General features: G+C 36.7%; 1 protein-coding gene across 1 annotated transcript; it reads left to right on the top strand.

Annotated features, from left to right (window-relative positions):
* Positions 1 to 7,529: 7,529 nt before the first annotated feature.
* Positions 7,530 to 22,360, top strand: LOC104897241 (hypothetical protein). The gene is made up of 6 exons (XM_010684083.4): positions 7,530 to 8,327; positions 9,021 to 9,086; positions 21,108 to 21,260; positions 21,650 to 21,735; positions 21,814 to 21,922; positions 22,066 to 22,360. Exons 1-6 carry the CDS (start codon positions 8,187 to 8,189, stop codon positions 22,225 to 22,227), a joined length of 717 nt encoding a protein of 238 aa, XP_010682385.2. The 5' UTR covers positions 7,530 to 8,186; the 3' UTR covers positions 22,228 to 22,360.
* Positions 22,361 to 23,696: the final 1,336 nt, after the last annotated feature.

Genomic DNA, 23,696 nt, shown 5'->3' with positions numbered 1-23,696 from the left:
GCCCAATTATCAAACCAGAAAGAGATATCTCTTCCATCCCCAACTGCCCATCTATGCCCTTGCTTGAAAGGAGTTCTCAAGTGTATTAATTTACGCCATTGCCAAGAGACATTAGCCTTAACTTTATAAGAAAATAAACTATCCTGCTTTAAGTATTTATGTCGGACTAATTTAACCCATAGGTTGTCAGGCATTCTAATAATCTTCCAAAGGAGTTTCATTTGAAGAGCTTGATTTTTAATACGCACCTTACGGACACCTAGCCCACCATAGATTTTGGGTTGACAAACTTTATCCCACCCAATTAGATTAGGAGATTTAGAATCAGCAGGATTATTCCATAAAAAATTTCGATATGATTTGTCTAATGAAGAGAGAATAGCCGGGGGGAGAGAGAAACTCTGCATTTGAAAATTAGCCTTAGTAGCTAGACTAGACTGAATTAAAACTGTCCTACCTGCTTGGGAAAGAGAATTGGCCCTCCATTTAGTTAATTGATTAGTAACCTTCTCTTGAATCGAACTTAACGTTGAATTCTTAACTCTACCACACACAATAGGGCAACCTAGATAATTTCCTAATGAGAGAGAGTTGTCCATTTGGAGAATAGATTGAAATTCAAGCAAGAGCTCTAGGGGGGGGGGTTATTATCAGTGCATTGAAAAGCCGACTTATGAAAGTTCACAAGTTGACCTGACATAGAACAATACTTATTTAGAATTTCTTTTATAGCCTGACAACTCTCAGTTCTAGCTTTCGCAAAAATCATAGTATCGTCAGCAAAAGTTAGAAAAGGAATATGTACCCGAGAGTGCCCCAAAGAAACCCCTACTAATCTTTCCTCAGGTGAACTAGCTTGGAACAAGAGACGAGAAAGAATTTCTGCACATAATATAAAGATATAAGGAGACAAAGGGTCTCCTTGCCTAATTCCCCTAGTGGGGAGAACATTTCCACAGGAATACCATTAACAAGAACAGAAAAAGAAACAGTTGTTATACATTGTTTCATCCAAGTAACCCATTGTTCACAAACACCCAATTTTCGAAATGTTTCAAAAACAAAATCCCATTCCAACCTATCATATGCTTTTTCCATATCGAGTTTTATAGCTAACCAGCCTTCCCGACCCTTCTTATTTTTGAAAGAATGAAATACCTCATGAGCTAAGAGAATATTATCCTGTATTAATCTTTCAGGGACAAAAGCCCCCTGTAAAGGATGAATGATTTTACCCAGTACTACTTTTAATCTATTAGCCAATATTTTTGAAATAATTTTGTAGATAGTAGAGCAAAGACTTATTGGCCTAAAGTGGTTTGGATTCGAAGGGTTGTCAATCTTAGGAATTAATGTAATAAACGTATGATTTATCTCTTTGAGGATTTTGCCTGAATGAAAAAACGCCTTAATAGCCCTCACAATCGAATTACCAACCAAGGACCAATATTTTTAAAAGAAGTAGGGGGTAAAACCATCCGGACCTGGAGCTTTATCAGGTGCTAAATCAAAAAGCGCCTCTTTAACCTCTTCCTTCGTAACTTTTTCACATAGGGAAGCATTGTCCTGATCCGAAATTATCCTATTAAGTAATGAAAAATCTGAATCTGGATTGAAACAACAACTAGAGTTCGCAAGAAACCTTTTTTAAAAGCGCTTGTGAAGCATTCTTCTATCCTTTTAGGGTGCGTTATTATACTATTAGTAGGATCCATAATCGACGTGATAAGGTTACGATTACGCCGAATAGACGCACAAGCGTGATAATATTTTGTATTTGCATCTCCAAGCTTTAAATTATTAGATTTAGCCTTCACCTTCCAATACTTACTTTGAAAATCGAGAAGCTTAGTATGTTTATGTAACAAAAGATCTTGTTGTTTACATAATAAGGGTGATAATCCGCTTTCCACAATCTGGATTTGTAGTTTGCTTAATTTACCTTCCACTATCTTAATTTGTCGAGCAATATTACCAAATCTAGTGGTAACCCATTTCTTAGTATGTACTTTAAGTAACTTACATTTCTTTAGTAAACAATACATATTAGATCCCACAAAATGATAAGACCAAGATTTTTGAACAATAACTTCAAAATCCTTTCGAGAAGTCCACAACCTATCAAACTTAAACGGGGGGGATTTTAGAATATTGGGAAGCTGTAATTGAGTTGAAATGGGGTAATGATCTGAAGAGGTAAAAGGATGATGCTTTATTTTAGCACCAGGAAAAAGATTAACCCAGGATAGAGAAGCTACTCCCTTGTCTAACCGTTCAAATAAATTACTAGGACTATCCCGAGATCTACGCCAAGTAAAAGGATTACCTTGAAACGGAAGTTCCAATTCTTCCAAACAATCCACAGCTGCAAAGAAATTAGTCATATATGCAAGCCTGGAGAACGAAAATGGAGCTCCCCCTTTCTTATCTTGCTGGGAACTCAACTCATTAAAGTTTCCTAAAACTACAAACGGTCCATTAATATTATTGAGAAAATTAATTAGCTCATCCCAAAAAACTTGCTTAAGATTATAATTCGGAGGTGCATAAATAAAAACAAGAGTAAAGCTAATATTTAACGCCATAATCATAATATTACATGCCCAAAAACGAGAAGATTTTATAATAACAAATATTTTAAACGGATTACAAGGAACATCTTTCCACAAAATCCACATACCACCTGCTAAACCAACTGAAGGAATAAAATCATGATAAGTGAAACCACTATGGCGAATCCACCCTTCAGAAGGAGGGGTGGATACCTTAGTTTCACACAGCATCATAATGCTGACATTGTTTAAAGAACAAAAAGATTTTACTTCTTCCAAAACAAGAGGCCTTCTCGACCCTCTAACATTCCAACAACTTAGAATCATAATTTAACAGATGGTATGGAAAACAACCTTTACTTAAGGCCTGCTCCTCTTCAGCTCAGAACTGGCTGAATCAGCTTCAACCACCCCCTTCCTTTTTTTAGCAGAGCTAGATGAAGAGAGATGCTCAGATAGACTAGCCCCTGCAACCCCCATGCACTCAATGTGTTTCACAATTGAATGATCAGAGTAAATAGAATGGAATGAGTTATCAGGCTGGGAGGAATACTCCTCACACATAGCATCATCAACTGGCTCATCGATAGTATAAGTATCATCATCAATATCCGAGGGACCATGAACCTCAGCAAAAAGATCATTGCCTTCATCATCATCAAAAGGAGTAGCAGGCAGCATAGCAGAGGCACAAAGATCTTCAGGATACACAACCCTGAGAGGGGTGGGACTACAAATAGCAACAGAGGGGAGGGGCTTAGACTTGACTTCCCCTAGGGGCACTAATGAGTGCTCAGCCACAGGGGAAGGAGCACTCACAACAACATCAGAAGGGAGGGGAGGGAGCACAGCACAATTACTTGATTCATCATCAGAGGAGGAAACATCAACAACCAAATCCTCAGCCAAAATACCCTTACCTTTATCAGCAGCCAATGGGAGAGATAACATAGTTTTTTGAGACACAGTTTGCACTTTAACATCCGAAATAACAACACCTTTGGTACCAGGAGCCTTAGCAACAGCAGAGAAAACCTTTCCAGGAAATTTCTTAATACCAGAACCAAACACAGGACCAGGATGACCCAAACGAGGTCTTGAGACATGCCTAGGCCTAGCCTCCACCATATTTGCTTGCTCAGCTATGGTGGAAGGCATGGCTTGCCTATTAGCATTACCCAAAAACTAAGCTAGCCACTTTTTCTTAGGGTTTTGCAAAAGTAAAACCTTTCGATCAACTTTAGGAGGAGAGAGAACTGGACAAAACTCAATAGTGTGAGCTTCACAACCACAGAAAGAACATCCCACAGAAAAGTCTTCATACCAAATTAGATACCCACAATCAACACCACCAGCACGTTTAATCTCAGCATACTCAACAAGGGGGACTGTAATATCAACTCTAACACATGCACGAGCAAATCTAATTTTATGCCTTAAAAGAGATCTTGAATCAAGTTTAATCAAGGACCCAACATAATTAGCAGCTAACAGATTAGCTACAGATTCGAAATTAAGTAATTCAGTAGGAAACGGGGGATTCTTACCCATAGGTCAACATATTTGATTTCCTCCACAAAGGGGTCAAAATGAGCCCTCCAGGGATAAATGACAAAGAGCTCACCCATTACATGCCATGGCCTCTCAGACCAACAAGAAATAAATCACCAGGATTAGCAAACCTAATTAAAACCCAGTGGTTTCCCATATCAAGAAAGTCTACATCATCTTTACAGAAATCCCAATCTGCTCTTGTGTGAGAAATAATAGTTCTAAGATCAACAGGTTCACCAAGCATCTTGCCCACAAGACATGACTGAGATAAATCAACAATGTCACGCTGTACTTGCGGAAGATCATCTAAAACAAGCACCTCAGGGAAAGAAGGGGGACCAGGGGGGTCAAGAGAAATAGCATTTAGATCATCAGTACCACCCTCACCCACAGAAGCATCATAATTAGGGTTGAGACTGCTAGTAGCAGACTCCTTAACAGCAGGGGTGTTATTTAACACAACATCTTTGAAAGAAAGGGAAGAAGCCATGCAAACACTTAAAAAGAGAATAAAGAAAAAACTGGAAATTTTCACAAACTTAAAACAATATGGAACAAATAGAGAGTTTGAAAGTGAATACCCAAATACCTGAAGGAAGCCAAATTTATAGCCAAATTGAAATCTTGATATTTGCTGATAACCATACCTTTCTGAATTGCCACCACTGAAGCATCTCATCGCATTAAATGCTAATACTAACTTTATGGTTATAACTTTATGATTAACCAGCCAAGCTCAGCACGCCAAAATGAAACACCAAGAGAGAGAAAAGAAACCCAGCAGGACGAAATGATGAAAGGAAAACAAAAAAAATTATGAATACTCACACTCAATTGGGGAAATAAATGACCCATTACATCCCCAAAAAAATATTTAACCCTAACCCTAGCCCAAAATTTGTACTTGCAACCGAGATGTTGAGTCCACGTAATCACAAAAGGAACTCTAATCACCACTTCAGAGTACTTTAGAAGAGAAATTAAGCAACAGCTACAACCATAGCCTTGCCTATACTTAGGGTTATAATTACCCAGATAATTAATACTTTTCGAGCGATCAATACGCTGAAAGAAAAGAGAAAGCAGAAAAACCAAATTTTCGGATAATCGCAAAACTATAATTAATCCTAATAGCAGAGCTTGAGTGAAAAAATTGCATTTAGAACATTGATTTGAGGCTAGAAACCAGAAAAATTGATTTGGGGATTTTTTCTTGTGAGCTAGGGTTTTGCGGGCAAAGGGGCTAGGGAGCGAAAACTTTTTGACTCTCTCTCTCACTTTATCTCTCATCTTTTTAATGGTACTATCTATGTTCGCTAAGATGTCCCCAAGATTAGAGTATTTGCTTCAAACCTTGAGATATTTCGGAGGGTGAAAACAAATTTACCAAAAGTAACAATAAAAAAAGCAAAATAATTGGTAAAGAAAACTTGTCTCCTATTTTGGTGGAGGAGAAGTTAGTAGCTAAATTTCAGCGTATAATACTAGTGGATTTTAATCCATGTTACTGCAGACTACTAAACTTTCCTCTGCGTTTTATTCTTTGCATTCTATCGTTTGGGCCAGGTGCACACAGCTAACTGTGCACCTGGGTACACTGTCCACAGATTGGAATTGCTAATTTTGTTTTAATATTCAGGAGGGAAGATTCGTTTAGAGTTTGAACAATAATATGCATCAAAAGTTCTATTTTCTTATGTCTATATGAACATGGATCTTTTGATAAATAGATCAATAGAAAGTGGGAAATGGGAAAACCATCCATAGAGTGGTGAAGGGTGCCTGGATACTGATTGTGTGTTGAGTGCACTATGGTTCAAGCTAGTTTTGTGTGTTTAGTTTGATCTTTTCTACCCTGTGTATCGACTTTAGTTCAAGCTGGCGTTCTGTAAATATGTGCTGCCTGGTCATTATAAGGTTTAAACCCTAAAAAGATGCCAAGATCACCCTGTATTCCTTCCACTTTGCTTCAAGTGTTGGTTTCTTTGGCTGAAATTAGTAACTGTTGGAAATTGTAACTCTTGTTTGTTTCCAGGCAACTTAGGCCCTGTTCTTTTGTTGAACTGAATTGAACTGGACCGGAATTCATCTTTGACGAACTGAACTGAAATTAATTTTGCTAAACTCAATTCAACTGAAATTAGTGTGCTAAACGGAAGTTAATTTGCTGAATAGAAATTAATTTTGTTGAACTGAACTGAATTGAAATTTATGTTGCTGAATTGAAGTAAAATGTACTGAAATTAAGCTGAAAAGATTAGGGTCTTAGTTTCTTGATAGATGTTGCAAAGATGCATTGTAATCAGGCCACAATATGTGCTTCAGTTGAAGGAATTTGAATTACAGTAAAATTGGTTTTAAGAATTCTCGGAAGTTGTTGGCTTTGATCTAGTTTGCTGTAGAATCTCTTTTTGCTTTTGTCTTATTACTTCTGTTGCGACTTGCTATGTAGGTTACTGGCAACTTGGAAGAGATTGTATGGATGAAAATGGAAGGCTTGGGCATTGAGAGATATTTTAGTGTTCCACATATGGAAGGGTTAGTTAAGAGAACAGTCATTCTAGACTCTAGTTCTTGACCAGCTGACCTTTCTATGTGGTATATATGGTTTATGATCAGATTTGGGAGTGATCACATTGATCGAGGTGACGAGGTCACCTTGTCAAATTTGCAGCAGAAAGGGCTGAAAAGCTTTTTCCAGGGAAATTTGATTTGCGAGTGCATGTCGGAGACACGGTATGTAGAATATTAGTTCCCCTGAACATTTTGTTTGTTATGAACTTTCCTTTTAACTTGCTTCACAGCTTAAATAACATCCACGCTGTTGTTTCTGTTAAGATGCTCTGAAAATTTTGATCCATGACTCATCTTTCCTGCCACTTTAACCGTATCTTTTGCAGCCAAATTATATCCGAGCAGCAGAAGTTGGGGGAGCATTGGCAATAGGTGTTTGCACTGGCATCTTCAGGAAGGAGGATCTGGAGCAGGCTAGCAGTGGAGGTTCTGTCATTCTGCAAAATATTTCTATTAGTGAGAGCTTTGTAAATTTGCTGGGTCTTTGAAGTTGGTTCCTAGCTATTCAGTACTTGTTATTTGACATGATTGCTATCATACCTTACTTTATGTAATTAGTCTTCCCTAATGGATTTACTCAATATGCTTGGGTGGAGTTACAATTTTCAGATCATACAATAGAATGATATTGACTCCCATTTCAAAATTTTCATGAATTTTTAGCAACTTGTTCATGATCAGCTGAATAAAGTTAGTTGAATATGGTGAATCTTGAATCAATATCCGGAATTTGTATCTCGATTTGTAATACTTTGCAATTTCTAAGGTGGTGATGTGCTAAAAGATGCGAAAACAGAGTATGACAGTGACCACTGACCACTACAACACAACGCAGGTGATCAAAAGCTTTTTTGTGCACTATGTTTGCACTGTTAGAGGCCTTTTTAGATCAGGTTGCATGAAATTAGTTCGAGTCTTTTCACTTGTTCATTGTTGAACATAATCTTGCAAGCAATAAAGTGACCCTTCATAGTGCCAAAAACCAAAGATGATAAATGAAAAAGCAGTTTAAAAAATAGTATAGGAGCACTCAGTTGATGCAGTATCTTGACAATTGATTTATGGAGTAGTTTCAAGTCTCAATCAATCCTAGTTGTGGGTGTTCTATTAAATTATAAGTTAGGGGATAAAGTTTTCCATTTGCCATTTTTATAAAATTATTGTTCATTGACATCTCACAGCTACTTGTAAGTCACTAAACTGTATCTTCTTTGTATCCTTTTTAGATACTCATTTATCCCCTTTGATAGAAGTACAGGAGGCTAAAAAGTAAAAACTGTGTCCAATTGTTTTTTGAACTTCTTTATAAGACTATAAACTATAAAGTATCCATAAAGATACAAACGGGATTATGGAGTATCCTCAATGACTTTGAAGCTTGAATGTAATGGTAATTCTTGAATCTCTCCTTTGAACTGTTTCTGCATCTGTCACTCTAATCTATCTTGTCAGAGCCAAAAAGTCTGTTGATTTCACACTAAAGTGGCGGAACAAGGGAAGAAAGCAATGAAAAGAATACTGGTGACCTTTGACATAGATGGAACCATGATCCAAAGCACTGGGGCCAACTCTAACCATTTCTATCTAGCTTTCTCCCATGCGTTCCTGCAGGTCTTCGGAATCCATGGTACAATTGACGTTATACAGGTACTTTATTATCACCTAATTTTTGGGCATTTCATCTGCTTACGAATCATATATCCACTTTATGGCCGTTTTTGTTTTATGTATGATCTCGTCAGTTTTTCATTGTTTAATTGGTCCCGCCTTAATTTACTCTGTTAGTTGGGGTTGTACTGATTTTGATATATAGTACTTAGTTTAGAGTAAAAGGTAAGGTGCCAAGTTTTGGTGGGTGCTTTCTTTACATGGATTGTGTTAGGTTTGTTGTGATATGGTACATTTTACTGATGAATAATGTTGTTGCATTCCAAAGAGTGGTCGGAATTGTCATAACTGAAACGACTATCTGACTACATGATTATTTCCTACTTTGATCATTCCTGTAATGTTTTCCTTCCATCCTTCTAGGCATGTTCAAGTTGGAGGTGTTGGGGTAGAGCAACGAAATGTCACGATGTTGTGTTTCCCTTAAATTGCTGCTGGGTTTTGGTTTTACTCAATTGTGTTAAGGCACAACTTTGTGCCTGCTTACTTTGATCAGGACCGAATGATTAAAGTTGGGAACTTGACTGTTGATTGCTGTGGCCCTCTTTGCTGTTTGCGTACTTCTCCAACTTGTGTTAACTCATTACCTATAATCCTCGTTTTTTAGGATTACTGGCAGCTAATGACTAGTGAGTGTGTGTTGTTTATGGAATCCTAGTGTTTTTTTTCCAGGCTCATGGTTTGACTGATCGTGCAATTCTCGTGAATACGCTTGTCCACTATGGCATATCATCTGAGGTTGGTAGCTTTCTGCTATTGTGTTGTTATACGCTTTTATGAGATGTTCATAATATTATTACTTGCTTATTGTTGGCTGGCTGAGTGCTTTTGATTGATATTATCTTTGTTGGAACTTGGGTATTGTTTCAATGACAGTCTTTTATGTGATGGGGCAATCTTAGAGGGGTGTCAGTGTTAACTTGCTTCCGGTGGGTTAACCAAGTTTTTTCCCTTCCGGTGTCATTAGCTTTAATGAATTTTGAGCACTTTGGTTTAGAAGAAATCTCTAACTTTTAATAGCATTCTAGTTATGATTTCTCTGAAGGATTTATGTCCTCGACTTAAATGCAATTACTAATATATAATGGATCGTATTATAGAGATAATAAGTTCGTTATATTGGGTCGTCTATACGTCTTGCTAGAGAAAGCTATAGAACTTCGGATTAGTAAATAAATAAACCCGAAGCCCGATGTAACGGATCCTACAAGATCACACATTAAACTTGGATCAACAAAAGAAACCTAGAGCCCAAGAGGGCCCTAGGGTGGCCGGCCAAGAGAGGGGAAAAGGAGAGAATTCTGAGCTAAATATATCTATATATATGGGGTTAGGCAGAAAAGAAAATACATCAGATATCTCTTATTATTTTTTCTCTCCTATTATCTCTCTTCCAAAGTCACGTGATACTCCATAAACAAAGAAGAAGTTTTCTTCCTTTCCAACTAGCATTGGTGGAGTGTTGATCTGGGTTGGTGGACTAAGTAGAGGAATCACATCTGAGATTCTCAATCCGGGTTATTCAAGCTTTGTGGAAATCACGCTACAAAGGTTATTTCTAAACTTGTATGTGATCCTTAATTGTATATGCATGTGATCCTGATTTAAGTGCTTATGAATTTGATTCATGAAATTCTGCTTTATAGTACTTATAGATTCCTACAGTGGTATCAATTTTAGCATCTTGCATATAGAATTTTGGTCATAAAGTTTAGTTTATGTATGATTAATTTTAATTTGATTAAGGGGAGGAATTAAATTATGGATTGAATTATTAATTGAAATTTGTTAAATGGAGTTTTAATTACTTGCTTTCTCAATATTTAATAGCCGAAATTTTTCACCTCCTAAGCCCTAATTTTCGAAATTTATAAAATTCTGATTTTAGATCTTTAAATTTCGAAAATAAATTCATGTTATTAATCAAACTTTCATGCTTAAAATCGTTTATGTATGAAAATAAATTCATGTAAAAGGTGTTTTATATGAATTAGTGATTAATTATATGAATAATCTGAAAATTAATTAAAATAGAGATTTTAAAATTTAATTTTCTGTATTAAGCATAAAGAGTTGTGTTTAATTTAATCAAGATCACCTAATTAAATTTACAAGAGGTTGTAATATTAATATCTTTCAAGAAAAGAAAAGAAAAAGAAAAGAAAATTGAAGGGAAGAAGAGGAGCAGCCACCGTGGCTGCTCCGGTGGTCTTCCGGCGAAAAGTCGGGGTCGGTGAAGTTTGACTGTCGGCGAGTAGTCGGAGTCAGCGAGGGAGGTGGTGGCAGCAGCCACACGCGACGCACGTTTGACGTGCTGAGCAGTGTGCTGCTCGCCGCCGCAGGTTGAGCGCCGGCGTCCGACGTCGGCTCGCGAAAACCGCCGGTGAAGTTGTCGGTCAGGTGGTCGAACTCTTGTTTTGTCCGGCCGGTTTTCTGCGTGAATGGCAGCCTTGGGCTGTGATGCAGTTTCACGTTTTCTAAAAACAAAATTAAAAAAAAAAAAAAAATTTCTTTGAAAAGAAACGTGCCTCATATCAAGGCATCAGCGTTTTTTTTTTTAGTATTATTTTATTTTGGAAGTTTTATTTTGAAAACAGAATTTTGAGAAAGATAAGTAAATTTCAATTATATTGACTTGGTCATAGATTTCAATCCATAATCTGATTTTTTAATCTAATTAAAATTAATTAGGCTAGTTTTAAGGGATAGAATCTTTAGGTGATTAGATATTACTTAAAATTTTATTTCTTGCTTTAATTAAGAATATTTGATATTTTAATTGATTGACAAGATAATATATGATATTATTATGTGGCTTTTATATTATGATATATTTGCTATGTATGACTAGTATGGCCCAAATTAAGATAGAAAATACGATCTGCGTATCGTTATGTATTCTTGTAATTTTAAATACGATCTGCGTATCGTTAAGTATTTTTGTAATTTATTTAATTTAGTTATTATTTAAATTATTTTTGATACTTATGTAATCCAAAGAAGAGCCCATCAAGAGAAGGCCCATGGAAAAGTGGATGGAGATCCATGAAGAGTCCAAGAAGGAGCCTTGATGCTTAGTTCTTAGGATTAGGGGCCATACTAGATCATTTTATTTTCGCATTTTATTATTTTTAAAATGCTTATAAGTTTATTGTATGTTGTTTATTGATGCGCTAGAGTTCACTAATTCATAACAACATAATAAACTTAGGCCCCGTAAATATTAAGGTTTGCTTTTCCAAACATAAAGTACTTATAAACCCTTAATTAATAGTAATAGGTCATGCCTCCGCAGGTGTTTATCATTAATTTTGGGATATAAGGTAAAATTGCGAATTTTACAACTTAGTTTGGTTGTCCTTAACAAAATTATCAAAAGCGTTTTGAATTTTGAAGCAAGAGATAGTTAAACATGCGATGTTTATCCATCTAAACAAGAGTTATAAAGTGTTATAATTAGTAAAAGAGTTTACTTACCTTGATAATGTAACGTTAAGATAAGGCCTCCGTCTGTTAGTGTTACATGTTAATAGGATCTTGTAAAACACTTATTCATAGGGGACTTTAATTTTGAATAGGTGGTCAACCTAGAAACCTTTTGCATGTTTTAGGTTGCTTTATAAACATAAATTTGAACTTTGCTTATTTTTCTGTCTTAGATATCATGTCTAATAACAACAACAACAACTCCGGTTTCAACATTCATCCTTTTCTGAAAAGGACAGACTGAATGGTGAAAATTTCCTTAATTGGGAAAGGACCTTAAGACTCGTTCTGAGGTTTGAGGGTCGAGAGGACGTCTTAGATACCCCGCTTCCTGTAATAACTGATGAATCAACTGACGCTGAAAAACGTCGTGCAAAACAGGCTAGTGATAAGTCTATACCAATCACTTGTTTGATGGTAGCAGCCATGGAGCCGAACCTCCAAAAGAGGTTCGAAACCAAGGATGCCTACACGATCATGCAAGAGCTGCGGGCCATGTTTAAAACTCAGGCCCGAGTTGAGCGGTATGAGACTAAAGGGAGATCTTGAATGTCACTTGAAGCCGGGTCAAGCTGTTGGCCCCCATGTTTCGAAATGATGGGTTTTCGAAAACATGGAAAGACTTGGGTTCCCTTATAGGCTCGAGTTGGCTACTGACATTATTCTCCACTCACTGCCTGATATTTTCAATCAGTTCAGAATGACCTACAATATGAATGAGTCTGAAAAGACTTTGCAAGAGCTGCATGGATTGTTGGTCAATGCTGAAAGGAACATCCCTAAGGTTGAACCAAAGAAAGAGGTTCTGTTGGTTCAAAAGGGAAAGGGTTTCAAAAAGAAATGGGCAGGAAAGAAGGACAAAGGCAAGCAAGTTGCCACTGTCGCTGAAAAACCTAAGCCAACCGCCAAGCCAAAGGTCGCTGCGGAAAGCAAGTGCTTCCACTGTCACAAGATTGGACACTGGAAGAGGAACTGCCCGATATACTTGGAGGAAATAAAGAAGTCTGGGGCTTCACTTCAGGTATATATGTTATAGAAATCAATTTGACTTCTACTTCTTTATGGGTATTTGATACCGGTTGTGGTTCTCACATAGTTAATGATGTGCAGGGACTAAAAAGAAGTAGGAAGTTGGCAAAAGGCGAGGTAGAGCTACGCGTTGGAAATGGAGCACGTTGTTGCACTTGCCTCGGGAGCTATAGTCTACACTTGCCATCTGGGCTTATTTTAGAATTAAATAATTGTTATTTCGTTCCTACAATAACTAAGAACATAATTTCAGTTTCAGTTTTGGATTCTGAAGGTTTTTGTTTTGAAATAAAGAACAAATGTTGTTCCATTTTTACAATAATATGTTCTATGCCAGAGCTAATTGATAAATGGTTATATGTGCTTGATAATCATTACAGTCTATAACATAGATAGCAAGAAAAGAAATCAAATGATTCTAACCTAACCTATATTTGGCATTGCCGAATGGGTCATATAAACCAAAAGCGCATTCACAAGTTACAAAAGGACGGTATAATTCCATCATTTGATTTCGAATCATTTGATGTATGTGAATCATGCTTAATGGGTAAGATGACAAAATCACCATTTACTGGAAAAGGTGAAAGGGCCAGCGATCTTTTAGGACTCATACATACAGATGTATGTGGTCCTATGAGCACAAAGGCAAGGGGAGGGTTTAATTACTTCATCACCTTCACTGATGATTTGAGTAGATATGGCTATATTTACTTGATGAAACATAAGTCGGAATCTTTTGATAGTTCAAAGAATTTCAAAATGAAGTACAGAATCAACTTGGTAAGAGAATAAAAGCACTACGATCCGATCGTGGTGGTGAATATTTTAGCCAAGAATTTGATGATCATCTAAAGGATTGTGGAATTCTTTCACAATTAACTCCACCAGGAACACCACAGTTGAATGGTGTATCTGAAAGGACGAATCGAACATTACTAGATATGGTTCGATCTATGATGAGTCTTGCTGATCTTCCGATTTCTTTTTGGGGATACGCTCTCGAAATGCTGCACACACACTAAATAGGAGCCCGTCAAAGGCTGTAGAAAAGACTCCATATGAGTTATGGAATGGAAAACCTCCAAACTTGTCTTTTCTAAAATCTGGGGATGCGAGGTCTATGTAAAGCGGTTACTATCAGACAAACTCGCACCCAAGTCAGATAAATGTCTCTTTGTGGGATATCCAAAAGAGACAAGGCGTTATTACTTCTATAATCGTCAAGAGAACAAAGTGTTTGTTGCTCGCGATGGTGTCTTTCTTGAAAAGGAATTTGTTTCTAGAAAGACAAGTGGGAGTAAAATAACACTCGAAGAAATTCGAGATGAGCAACAACTTGACGTGGCTCACACCATGTCAGAGACGGCCCAACAAGACGAAAGTCATGTTGAGGAGATAACGTATTCAACGCGTGAACCTCCTACCGTCCCATTCGAAGTTGAATCAAGCAAAAATCTTCAAACTGTTGAAGAGAACGTTTCCTTGATGCTCAGACCCCGCTAGGTCAAGTAGACCAAGGATTCAAACAAAAGGTTGGTTGATTTCCTAATGACTGAAAATTCTGAAATTATGATTTTGGAAAATTCAGAACCTACTACCTACAAACAAGCTTTGACGAGCCCAGACTCTGAGAAATGGCTTGAGGCCATGAAATCCGAGTTAGACTCCATGTCTGAGAATAAAGTTTGGACACTGGTTGACTTGCCTGTGGGGTTAACCCTATTGGATGCAAGTGGGTGTTCAAATTGAAAACAGACAAAGATGGAAATGTCTATGTCTACAAAGCAAGACTGGTTGCAAAAGGATTCAGACAAGTTCCTGGTATAGAATATGATGAGACCTTTTCTCCAGTAGCAATGCTTAAATCAATTCGGATACTTTTAGCGATTGCTGCATTTTTCGATTACGAAATTTGGCAGATGGATGTAAAAACCGCATTCTTGAATGGGTTCTTGAATGAGGATGTGTACATGACGCAACCTGAAGGTTTTGAAGATCCAGAAAATCCTAAAAGGGTTTGCAAGCTTCAGAGATCCATTTATGCATACTGGGAATAAAAATTGGTTTCATCAAAAGCGAAGAAGAGTCTTGTGTTTACAAGAAGTTTAGTGGGAGCAGCTTAGTCAAGGAATGGTTAAAAGTTGTTTCTCTATGAAGAACCTTGGAGAAGCTGAGTACATACTGGGAATAAAAATCCATAGAGATAGGTCTCGAAGGATGATTGGGCTAAGTTAAGAAACTTATATTGATAAGGTTCTTACAAGGTTCAACATGGAAAACTCAAAGAGAGGTTTCGTTCCCATGTCACATGGCATATCGCTTAGCAAGAGTCAGTGCCCGACTGAGGCTGATAAGTTAAAGCGAATGAGTAGCATTCCTTATGCTTCGGCTATAGGGTCTATCATGTATGCCATGATAAGTACTCGACCAGATATTGCATATGCCTTGAGCATATGTAGTATGTTCCAAGCAAATCCAGGAGAAGCACACTGGACTGCAGCTAAGAGCATCCTTAAGTACTTGAGGAGGACTAAAGCTATGTTCTTAGTATATGGGGGACAAAGTGAGTTGGTTGTTGAAGGTTATATTGATGCAAACTTCCAAATCGACAAAGATGATTACCGCTCTCAGTCAGGGTATTTCTGTTGTCTAAATGGAGTAGTAGTGAGCTGGAAGAGGTCAAAGCAAAGTTTATACGGATGAGGACGTGGCTGATCCGCTAACTAAAGCACTACCTCAACCCAAGCATGAGTGTCACGCTAGGGCTATAGGCTTGAAGCAAATGTTAGAGTGGCTTTAGATTGTACTAGGTTTAGAGAAACTTATTACAATGTAAAGACATGGCTTTGCTATTTATGTTTATGATAATAAAATTTTGTCTTATTTAATTTTGGTTTGGTATTAAATAAAATGTCCAAAATATATCTTGAATTCTATGATTTTGTCAAATATGTGATTTGATGAATGAAACACCATAAGTGAACAGAATTCATAGAATGTTGAAGTTCCTAATCTAAGTCATTAAACTGGACATAAATGACTTAATAAAGGGATTAGCATATAAGATTGATTGATAGCGTCGTTTCATGGGCTATGGAAACATAGAAATGTTTAATCAATCATATGGATATGTATAGTTGATACATAGTCGAGCTTGACCTACTTAGAAGTTTTATAACTTCGAAATATGTTAGTAGATTCCTGAGGCATGAGTGGAACATTACTTAGCCCAATGATTGGTATAACTTTGATACTGTCAAACGTCATGCCGTAAAAGGGGACTATAAAGGCAGCATTCAGGTTGTGCTAAAAATTGAGTGGGAGTATTGGTTACTACAAGATTGGAAAAGTCCTCCTATATGAGATAAGATAGGTGTCTTGGCCCCTTGAAGAGTGAAAAATTGAAAATGCATGGCCGTGCTCAAATGGATCATGTTTGTTGGACAATTTGAACTCGGATTTCAAGGAATAATTTGAAAGCTAGTATGGATGATATAGAAATATGATCATATTATCAAATTAAGACATTAAGAGACTTGAGGAATAAAAACATTGCACACTCATCTCGGACAAGTTGGAGATTGAAGGATTTATGTCCTCGACTTAAATGCAATTACTAATATATAATGGATCGTATTATAGAGATAATAAGTTCGTTATATTGGGTCGTCTATACGTCTTGCTAGAGAAAGCTATAGAACTTCGGATTAGTAAATAAATAAACCCGAAGCCCACTGTAACGGATCCTACAAGGTCACACATTAAACTTGGATCAACAAAAGAAACCTAGAGCCCAAGAGGGCCCTAGGGTGGCCGGCCAAGAGAGGGGAAAAGGAGAGAATTCTGACCTAAATATATCTTATATATGGGGTTAGGCAGAAAAGAAAATACATCAGATATCTCTTATTATTTTCTCTCTCCTATTCTCTCTCTTCCAAAGTCACGTGATACTCCATAAACAAAGAAGAAGTTTTCTTCCTTTCCAACTAGCATTGGTGGAGTGTTGATCTGGGTTGGTGGACTAAGTAGAGGAATCACATCTGAGATTCTCAATCCGGGTTATTCAAGCTTTGTGGAAATCACGCTACAAAGGTTATTTCTAAACTTGTATGTGATCCTTAATTGTATATGCATGTGATCCTAATTTAAGTGCTTATGAATTTGATTCATGAAATTCCGCTTTATAGTACTTATAGATTCCTACATTCTCTCCTTGGCTCTTGTTGCTACTTCTGTCTTCGACTATAAAACGAAGGTCAGATGAGTGTACTTAAGTAAGTCCTAGGTGGCGCAAATGAAATGTTGTGTCTTTCATGCCACTTTGCATTGGTCAGGCTGTAAGAGCACCATTAACAATGATAAAAAAATCATCCCTCTCTCTCTTAACTTTTTCTGTCTAAAAAATATCATCCTACAATCTTTTCTAAAATTATTCCTCTTAAAGGTGATCAAAGAAGGAAAAGATCATCCGCATCTTTATCGAAAATAAAGTTGGTCAAAAATATATCAAAATGGGTCTCTATTTATAAATCTGTAAAAAATATACTTAGATGTTAGTGATTTTATTTAATTTTTTTTTGCATGGTATTTTCTGAATTAAAAGCCATTTAAAAATTTAGAAAAAGCTTTTATTCATCTCTCCTCCAACTGGTGGCCCGTCATTTGCTGCAAACAACATGAACTCTAGTGTTGTCAGTTGTGCGTCATCTTCCGCACGGCTGGTCGTGAGTTCAATCATCCCATACCTTATTTCTATGACAATCATCTTACAATCTTTTTGTTTGTTTAGAGCAACATTAAGCATGATCTTAAAATAAGATCATGCACACAATCTTAAAAAAAATCACCCATAATCATGAGTGAGAATAAGATTCAGTGTTGATTGGGAAGGAAAAAAAGATGTAAATACGATCAGGCGTGAGAGTGAGACCCACCACCTGATGTGGCGAATTTTGTTGTTGATTTTCCTTCAGTCAAAACGCGGTGTTTTGGCTGACGGAACATAAAAAAAAATTAAACTTGCTGACTAGTCGAATGCACATGTCAGAATTTGACAAGTGTCAAATTCTGACAGGATAGAGAAATAACACAATTACAAATATTATAAATGCAATATCTTGAAAAATACAAAGCCAAAAAAATAAAAAATTACCAATGACTCTATATTTACGAGCTCTATAAATAGAAACCCATTTTGTAATATTTCAGACAAAATTCCTTTTCTAACTATTTACTAATTTCCTATAATTTTGCTTATTTTATATGAAATATTTTTCATTTTTACAATCTAAAAAAATAATAAATAATATCTTTGTGCATTTAATTTAGTTAATGCTAAAAACACTAATTATATGTATACCGAGATTTCAGTAAATTGGCCTAACAATCGAGTGAACCAAAAACACTATACCGAGATAATATGTATCGTAAACTTCATATGAAGAAGTGTTTTTGGAAGAGTTGGTATTTTATGTAAATTTGGAGGGGATAATGCAATGCATTGAAATTTCTGCTCTACTCGTTTTCCCCTTCACTTCCACGGCATGCTTGGATCGGGAGTAATAGTACATTAATGGGGTAATTGACACAAAATGAAGATAAAGTTAGGTAATAGGTACTAGTAGAATAGATGATGTAGATAATACAAGGAGAAAGAGATAGAAGGGGAGAACTATTACCTTCATTTTGGGGGTAATAGTAATACATTGTCGAAATGAGGATAATAAATATTCCTGTAATGAACTGGATATTTGGGACAGTAAAATCAAAGAAGATGAAGATGATTTTGATTGATAATAATGAAAATAACAGAAAATAAAGATAGATTATCAAGTTTTCGAGTGACTTGACACACTCCCAAAGCTAACAACTAAAATGAACTCTCCAATATTTTTCTCCTAATCTCCTCTATTTATAGTCTACTTGCCTTATTCCCCTAGCTCACATATTAACTAGAGTATATTACTAAAATACCCCTGCCCCCTAGGCTAGTCTATTACAATACCGGCCCGCCAAACTTCCACCTTGTCCTCAAGGTGGATAGAAATCATGATCATCTTCGCCACCATTGTGAAGAAGCAAAACTGTCAATTCTTAGTGTTTGAAGCAGTCAACAATGAGCTTGGTACTACCACTTTTGAAGTAGAGTAAGTGAAGCTCCTTGGTCATTAGTTGCAGTTGAAGAAAGGTGCTGGATGAATTTGACTCACTTGGTGTTAACAGAAAAAGTGTAAAGGGGTGGGTGGTGTTGTGCAGATTGAATGGGTATGGATGTTGGAGAATTTGGATGGGGGAAAACTAGAAAGAAACTGTGCTGAAAAACAAAAGGTTGGGTGGGTTTTAAAAAATTTGGGTTAGGCTGAGACATGAATATGTTAGACAAGTGTGGGCTGAAGATTTTGGTTGTAAAAGAAAGTGGGTGTTTGAGTGGAAGGTGTGAAAAATTGGGTATTAAATATTAAAATGAGAAAGTGGGCCTACTATTATCCAGCTGCCCACATATGGGACTGGTATCATGCAAGGGGATGAAATTAGACCATTGAATTTCATAGAAGGTGAGATGGACACGTGGGTTTCATCAATTTTGTTTTCAAACTTGTGGCTATTTACAAGATTGCCCTTAATAGTACAATATTTTACAATTTTCTCAATTCTTTCATCCACAACACGTATCATCACCCACCTTACATCATCATTACTTATGTCATCTTGTTTGCCATTTACCATATTACCCCCATTAATATCAGCCATATTGGACTTCCTCTCCAAGCCAATAAAATCTTCGGCCGTATCAAAGACCACCAACAATAAAATCTTCTGGAACCATCGCTCGCTGCAACTCCCATCCTCGTCAAAATCGAGCCGCGCTCCATCGAAAAAGCCACCCGCACTTGCAAAATCCCCTGGACCACCTCCAGATCCGGACCCCACATAATCTCCTTCATTTCTCCTTTCATCCCTTCGTCTTTTAGCATCGGAAGCCAACCAACAAACACCACCTGCTGAAATTTTTCTGGTGCAACAACCTTTATCTGTGCTGCTCCTCCCTTCAGCATCTCCAGTGCAACTGAAACCACCAGGACCACCCCCGAATCCACAACTCACAAAGCTTCTTTTATCTCGTCTACCTCTTTCTTGCCTTTTAGTGCCACTAGCTGATTCATTTGTTCCTCTTCCCGTGACACCACCACATCCGCCCCCCATATAACCACCTGCTTGTTCGTCGTCGATGTTACCACAAGTCGAAGAAAACGTAGCATTTACAGGTTGACATTTATCCAAAATTGGCACCATCTCTTCCTCCTCCATCTTAGAATCTATTGGGTTATCTTCATCCTCCAGGCCCTCCCGTGTCCGCTTCAGTTCCACTTGGATCCGAGAGAAAGCTTCATCAAGTTTTTTCTCCATTTCTTCTTGGAAAGTCTTGAAACTTCTACTAATTATTTCCCTTACCTTCTCCGAGCATTCCTTTGCTATATTCTGTATTTCTGACATTGGAGCTCCAGCCGACTCCATTATAGTTTTTTTTTCTTAAAGAAAAATAATAATAATGGAAAATCACTAACTCATAATCCCTGAATCTAACTGCTCTGATACCATTTGTAATGAACTGGATATTTGGGACAATAAAATCAAAGAAGATGAAGATGATTTTGATTGATAATAATGGAAATAACAGAAAATAAAGATAGATTATCAAGTTTTCGAGTGACTTGACACACTCCCAAAGCTAACAACTAAAATGAACTCTCCAATATTTTTCTTGATGATCTTTTCTTTCCCTAATGTCCTCTATTTATAGTCTACTTGCCTTATTCCCTAGCTCACATATTAACTAGAGTATATTATTAAAATACCCCTGCCCCGAGGCTAGTCTATTACAATTCCCTTCTCATATAATTTATACTTCATCTCATATATCACAAGCTCCATCCACCTTCATTCTCATCATTTTTTCTTCTATACCGTACCTTTTAATACATGAGTACATCATCATCCATCCAAGCATGCCCTCATGTTTAATGGAGATGTGCTATTTATAGATGGTCAATGTAAAGGTTGAATATGCCCAAAGTACCTATATAGAATATGAGATGTGAAGTGGGAGTTGGAGCCTGTTGCTTTAGACCATTGCTTAAGTTTCACCTATATAAAGATTTTCATCTATCTTTGACATATTCATTACCTTAGCAAATCATTACTGCGCGATTTTTTATCATGTTCTCTTATGGTTGTATCTAGGTTGCTACTGATAAGCTGTCGGATTTGATGTCAAAGATGATTGAATATGCAAAGGCTCACGCCAAAGACCTAGGAGACGGTCTAAAAGTGCTTCCAGGTGTTGAACCTCTTCTTCAAGCCTTGTCATCAATGGATAATGTGATCATTGGATTGGTGAGTGTGTATCTACATGTGCTCTCTTCTTGATATCTTTGAGAATTTTGCACTCAACTTTACTTTGTGGTGAGTTTCTTATTGTAGAGCACTAATCCTCAGCTTTGGAATTTGAGTCTATTATGCCTTTATTGTGATTTATCATTTTTCTTAGGATATTTCTTCCATTTTGTGTTCGAATGCCTATAATATAAGTAGGTAATTCCAAGGACCCTCTGTTTTGTAGCATTGTGTAAGCGTGCAGATTCAGCATCGTACATAGTTACTCTTACTAGCCACTATGACTATATACACCATGAATGGCTTTCAATGGTACTCAACTTATGAGTCTGACTTTGCATGTCCTGTCGTTTTCTTAAACCTTTAATTGCCTTTTATTCTACTATTAGGTTACAGGTAACGTGGAAGAGACTGCATGGATGAAATTGGATGCATTGGGTATCAAGAAATATTTTAGTGTTCCGTATTTTGGAGGGTTAGTCCAAAAAACTATCTAACATACATGTTAACTGTGTTTAGGTGAATACTATAAATGACGATAACTTATTTTCAGATTTGGGAGTGATCACATTGATCGATGTCACCTTGTCAATATTGCAGCAGAAAGAGGTGAAAGGCTTTTTCCTGGGAAATTTGATTTCCGAGTGCATGTTGGAGATACAGTATGTGGAAATTTTACTCCGTAAAGCTTTGCTTCTCATGAGTTTATACCTAATTACATCATAATCACCTCAGTTGCTTGCTTTTGTCTCAAAAAAGAAGGATGATTTAGTTTCTTCTGAATTATGTGGATATTCTCTTCCAGCCAAATGATATTAAAGCAGCTGAACTTGGGGGAGCTTTGGCAATAGGGGTTTGCACGGGAATTTTTGGAAAGGAGGAGCTGGAGCAAGTCAGTAATGGAAGTGCCATCATTCTCCAAGATCTTTGTGATCATAAAAGCTTCTTTAAATGTCTAGGTATTTGAATGTAGTATTCTTACGTATGCTATCGCTTGAAACAATACATAGTATGACAATAATCGTTATGTTATCATGGAGCCATGGGATCATGGAGTTTAAAAATATTTACTATGATGCTATAAATTAACAATTCTGTGACTGTCATCTCTCTACATTTGTTTTATTTTTTATGGCTCCTTTAAAGCATGGAATCTGCCATATTTTTCTTTGCTTGGCTTGCTAATATCGCTATGTAGTATACTTTATGTTCTATGCACCTCCCTGATTTTGGTGGAGCTTTAGGCTTTATCAATTTTTGGATTTTTGTGGTTTTTTTTATAAAAGAAAATAAGCCTCATCTTCAGTACTCCTATATGTACTCCTTTTTCAATTGAAGTTGACATATTTCTAGTGTGTGCTTCTCTCTGTTTGTTTTAAAGCTGGGCTCTGCACCTTTTGAACTATTCATCTAGTTTTCTCTCTCCCATTATCCTTTTGTTAAACATATTATATTAGGACGGAGGGAGCAACGTTAGGGGTATTAACAAACTAAATTGAGACTGAGCTTGGATACTGGGTAGGCTTGGCTCGACTAGAAATTGAGTAAATCCCGGCTCGGCCCAAGCTCAAAAATATTGGCGACGCTCGAGTTTGAAAAAATCAAATATGACCTTGTCTCAATTTGATACTCGAGATCCCCAAATATAAGCTTAGGTCGGCTTAAGGCTCGACTTGAGCTCGTGTCAGTCCAAATACCGTGAGTTAGGTATTAGGAGAAGCCTTTTGTAGAGAACAAATGTGGGACAAATTCAAATGATGAGTATAGTCTTATTGTTATGGTAGTAATCTCTATTATATAAGGGAAGGGGGGAGCAATGGTGTCCTCTTTTGAAATGCCTATTTTGCCCCATTCCCTTTCTAAATTACGAAAGGAATGTCAAAATCATAATCGGCGCTCAAAAAAAACTACCGAAAATTAATTTACAACACTCACTCACAAATCACTTAAAAGAAGAAACTTTACAAATCATTCATACTATTGAGAAAATCACGTTATAAAAATCACGCAAATCACTCAAATAATCAGGAAATTTTATTAAAACTTAAAATTAGCATACAAACTAAAACTAATAACCTAGAACGTCAATACATACAAAAACATTTACAAAAATCTACTTACAAATCACTATTCTCAAGAACCAATCACAATTAATGGTGGGTCATGATAAAAAAAATAGAAGTGTATTTGTAGTGAAATTGAAATTTAGAAGTTAGACAAGGAAAAAAATTATCTACTTTTTTATAGTGTTCCCTATATATAATGAAACTTTTACATATATTTGGACCTATATTTTTTCTATTATATAATAGCGATTAATTATCAAGGTAAAAAGATTTATGTAAAATATCATTCAAGAATTAAAGTACAACATATCTCTATTATATAAGGGAAGGGGGGACTTATGGTATCCCAGAATAAAGAGACTATGTTATC

This window comes from Beta vulgaris, chromosome 6 (genome assembly GCF_026745355.1).
Source record: "Beta vulgaris subsp. vulgaris cultivar EL10 chromosome 6, EL10.2, whole genome shotgun sequence".
NCBI classification, from domain to species: Eukaryota; Viridiplantae; Streptophyta; class Magnoliopsida; order Caryophyllales; family Amaranthaceae; genus Beta; species Beta vulgaris.
The sequence above is the reverse complement of the archived record's forward strand: the minus strand, read 5'-3'. Positions and strand labels throughout refer to the sequence as shown.

Bases quoted from the DNA above. Each gene is read 5' to 3' on its own strand.
- LOC104897241 (XM_010684083.4), top strand. From the start codon at position 8,187: ATGAAAAGAATACTGGTGACCTTTGACATAGATGGAACCATGATCCAA. The intron at 9,087-21,107 runs GTTGGTAGCTTT...GGTTGTATCTAG, and splicing joins ACTATGGCATATCATCTGAG to GTTGCTACTGATAAGCTGTC. The intron at 21,261-21,649 runs GTGAGTGTGTAT...TTCTACTATTAG, and splicing joins ATAATGTGATCATTGGATTG to GTTACAGGTAACGTGGAAGA.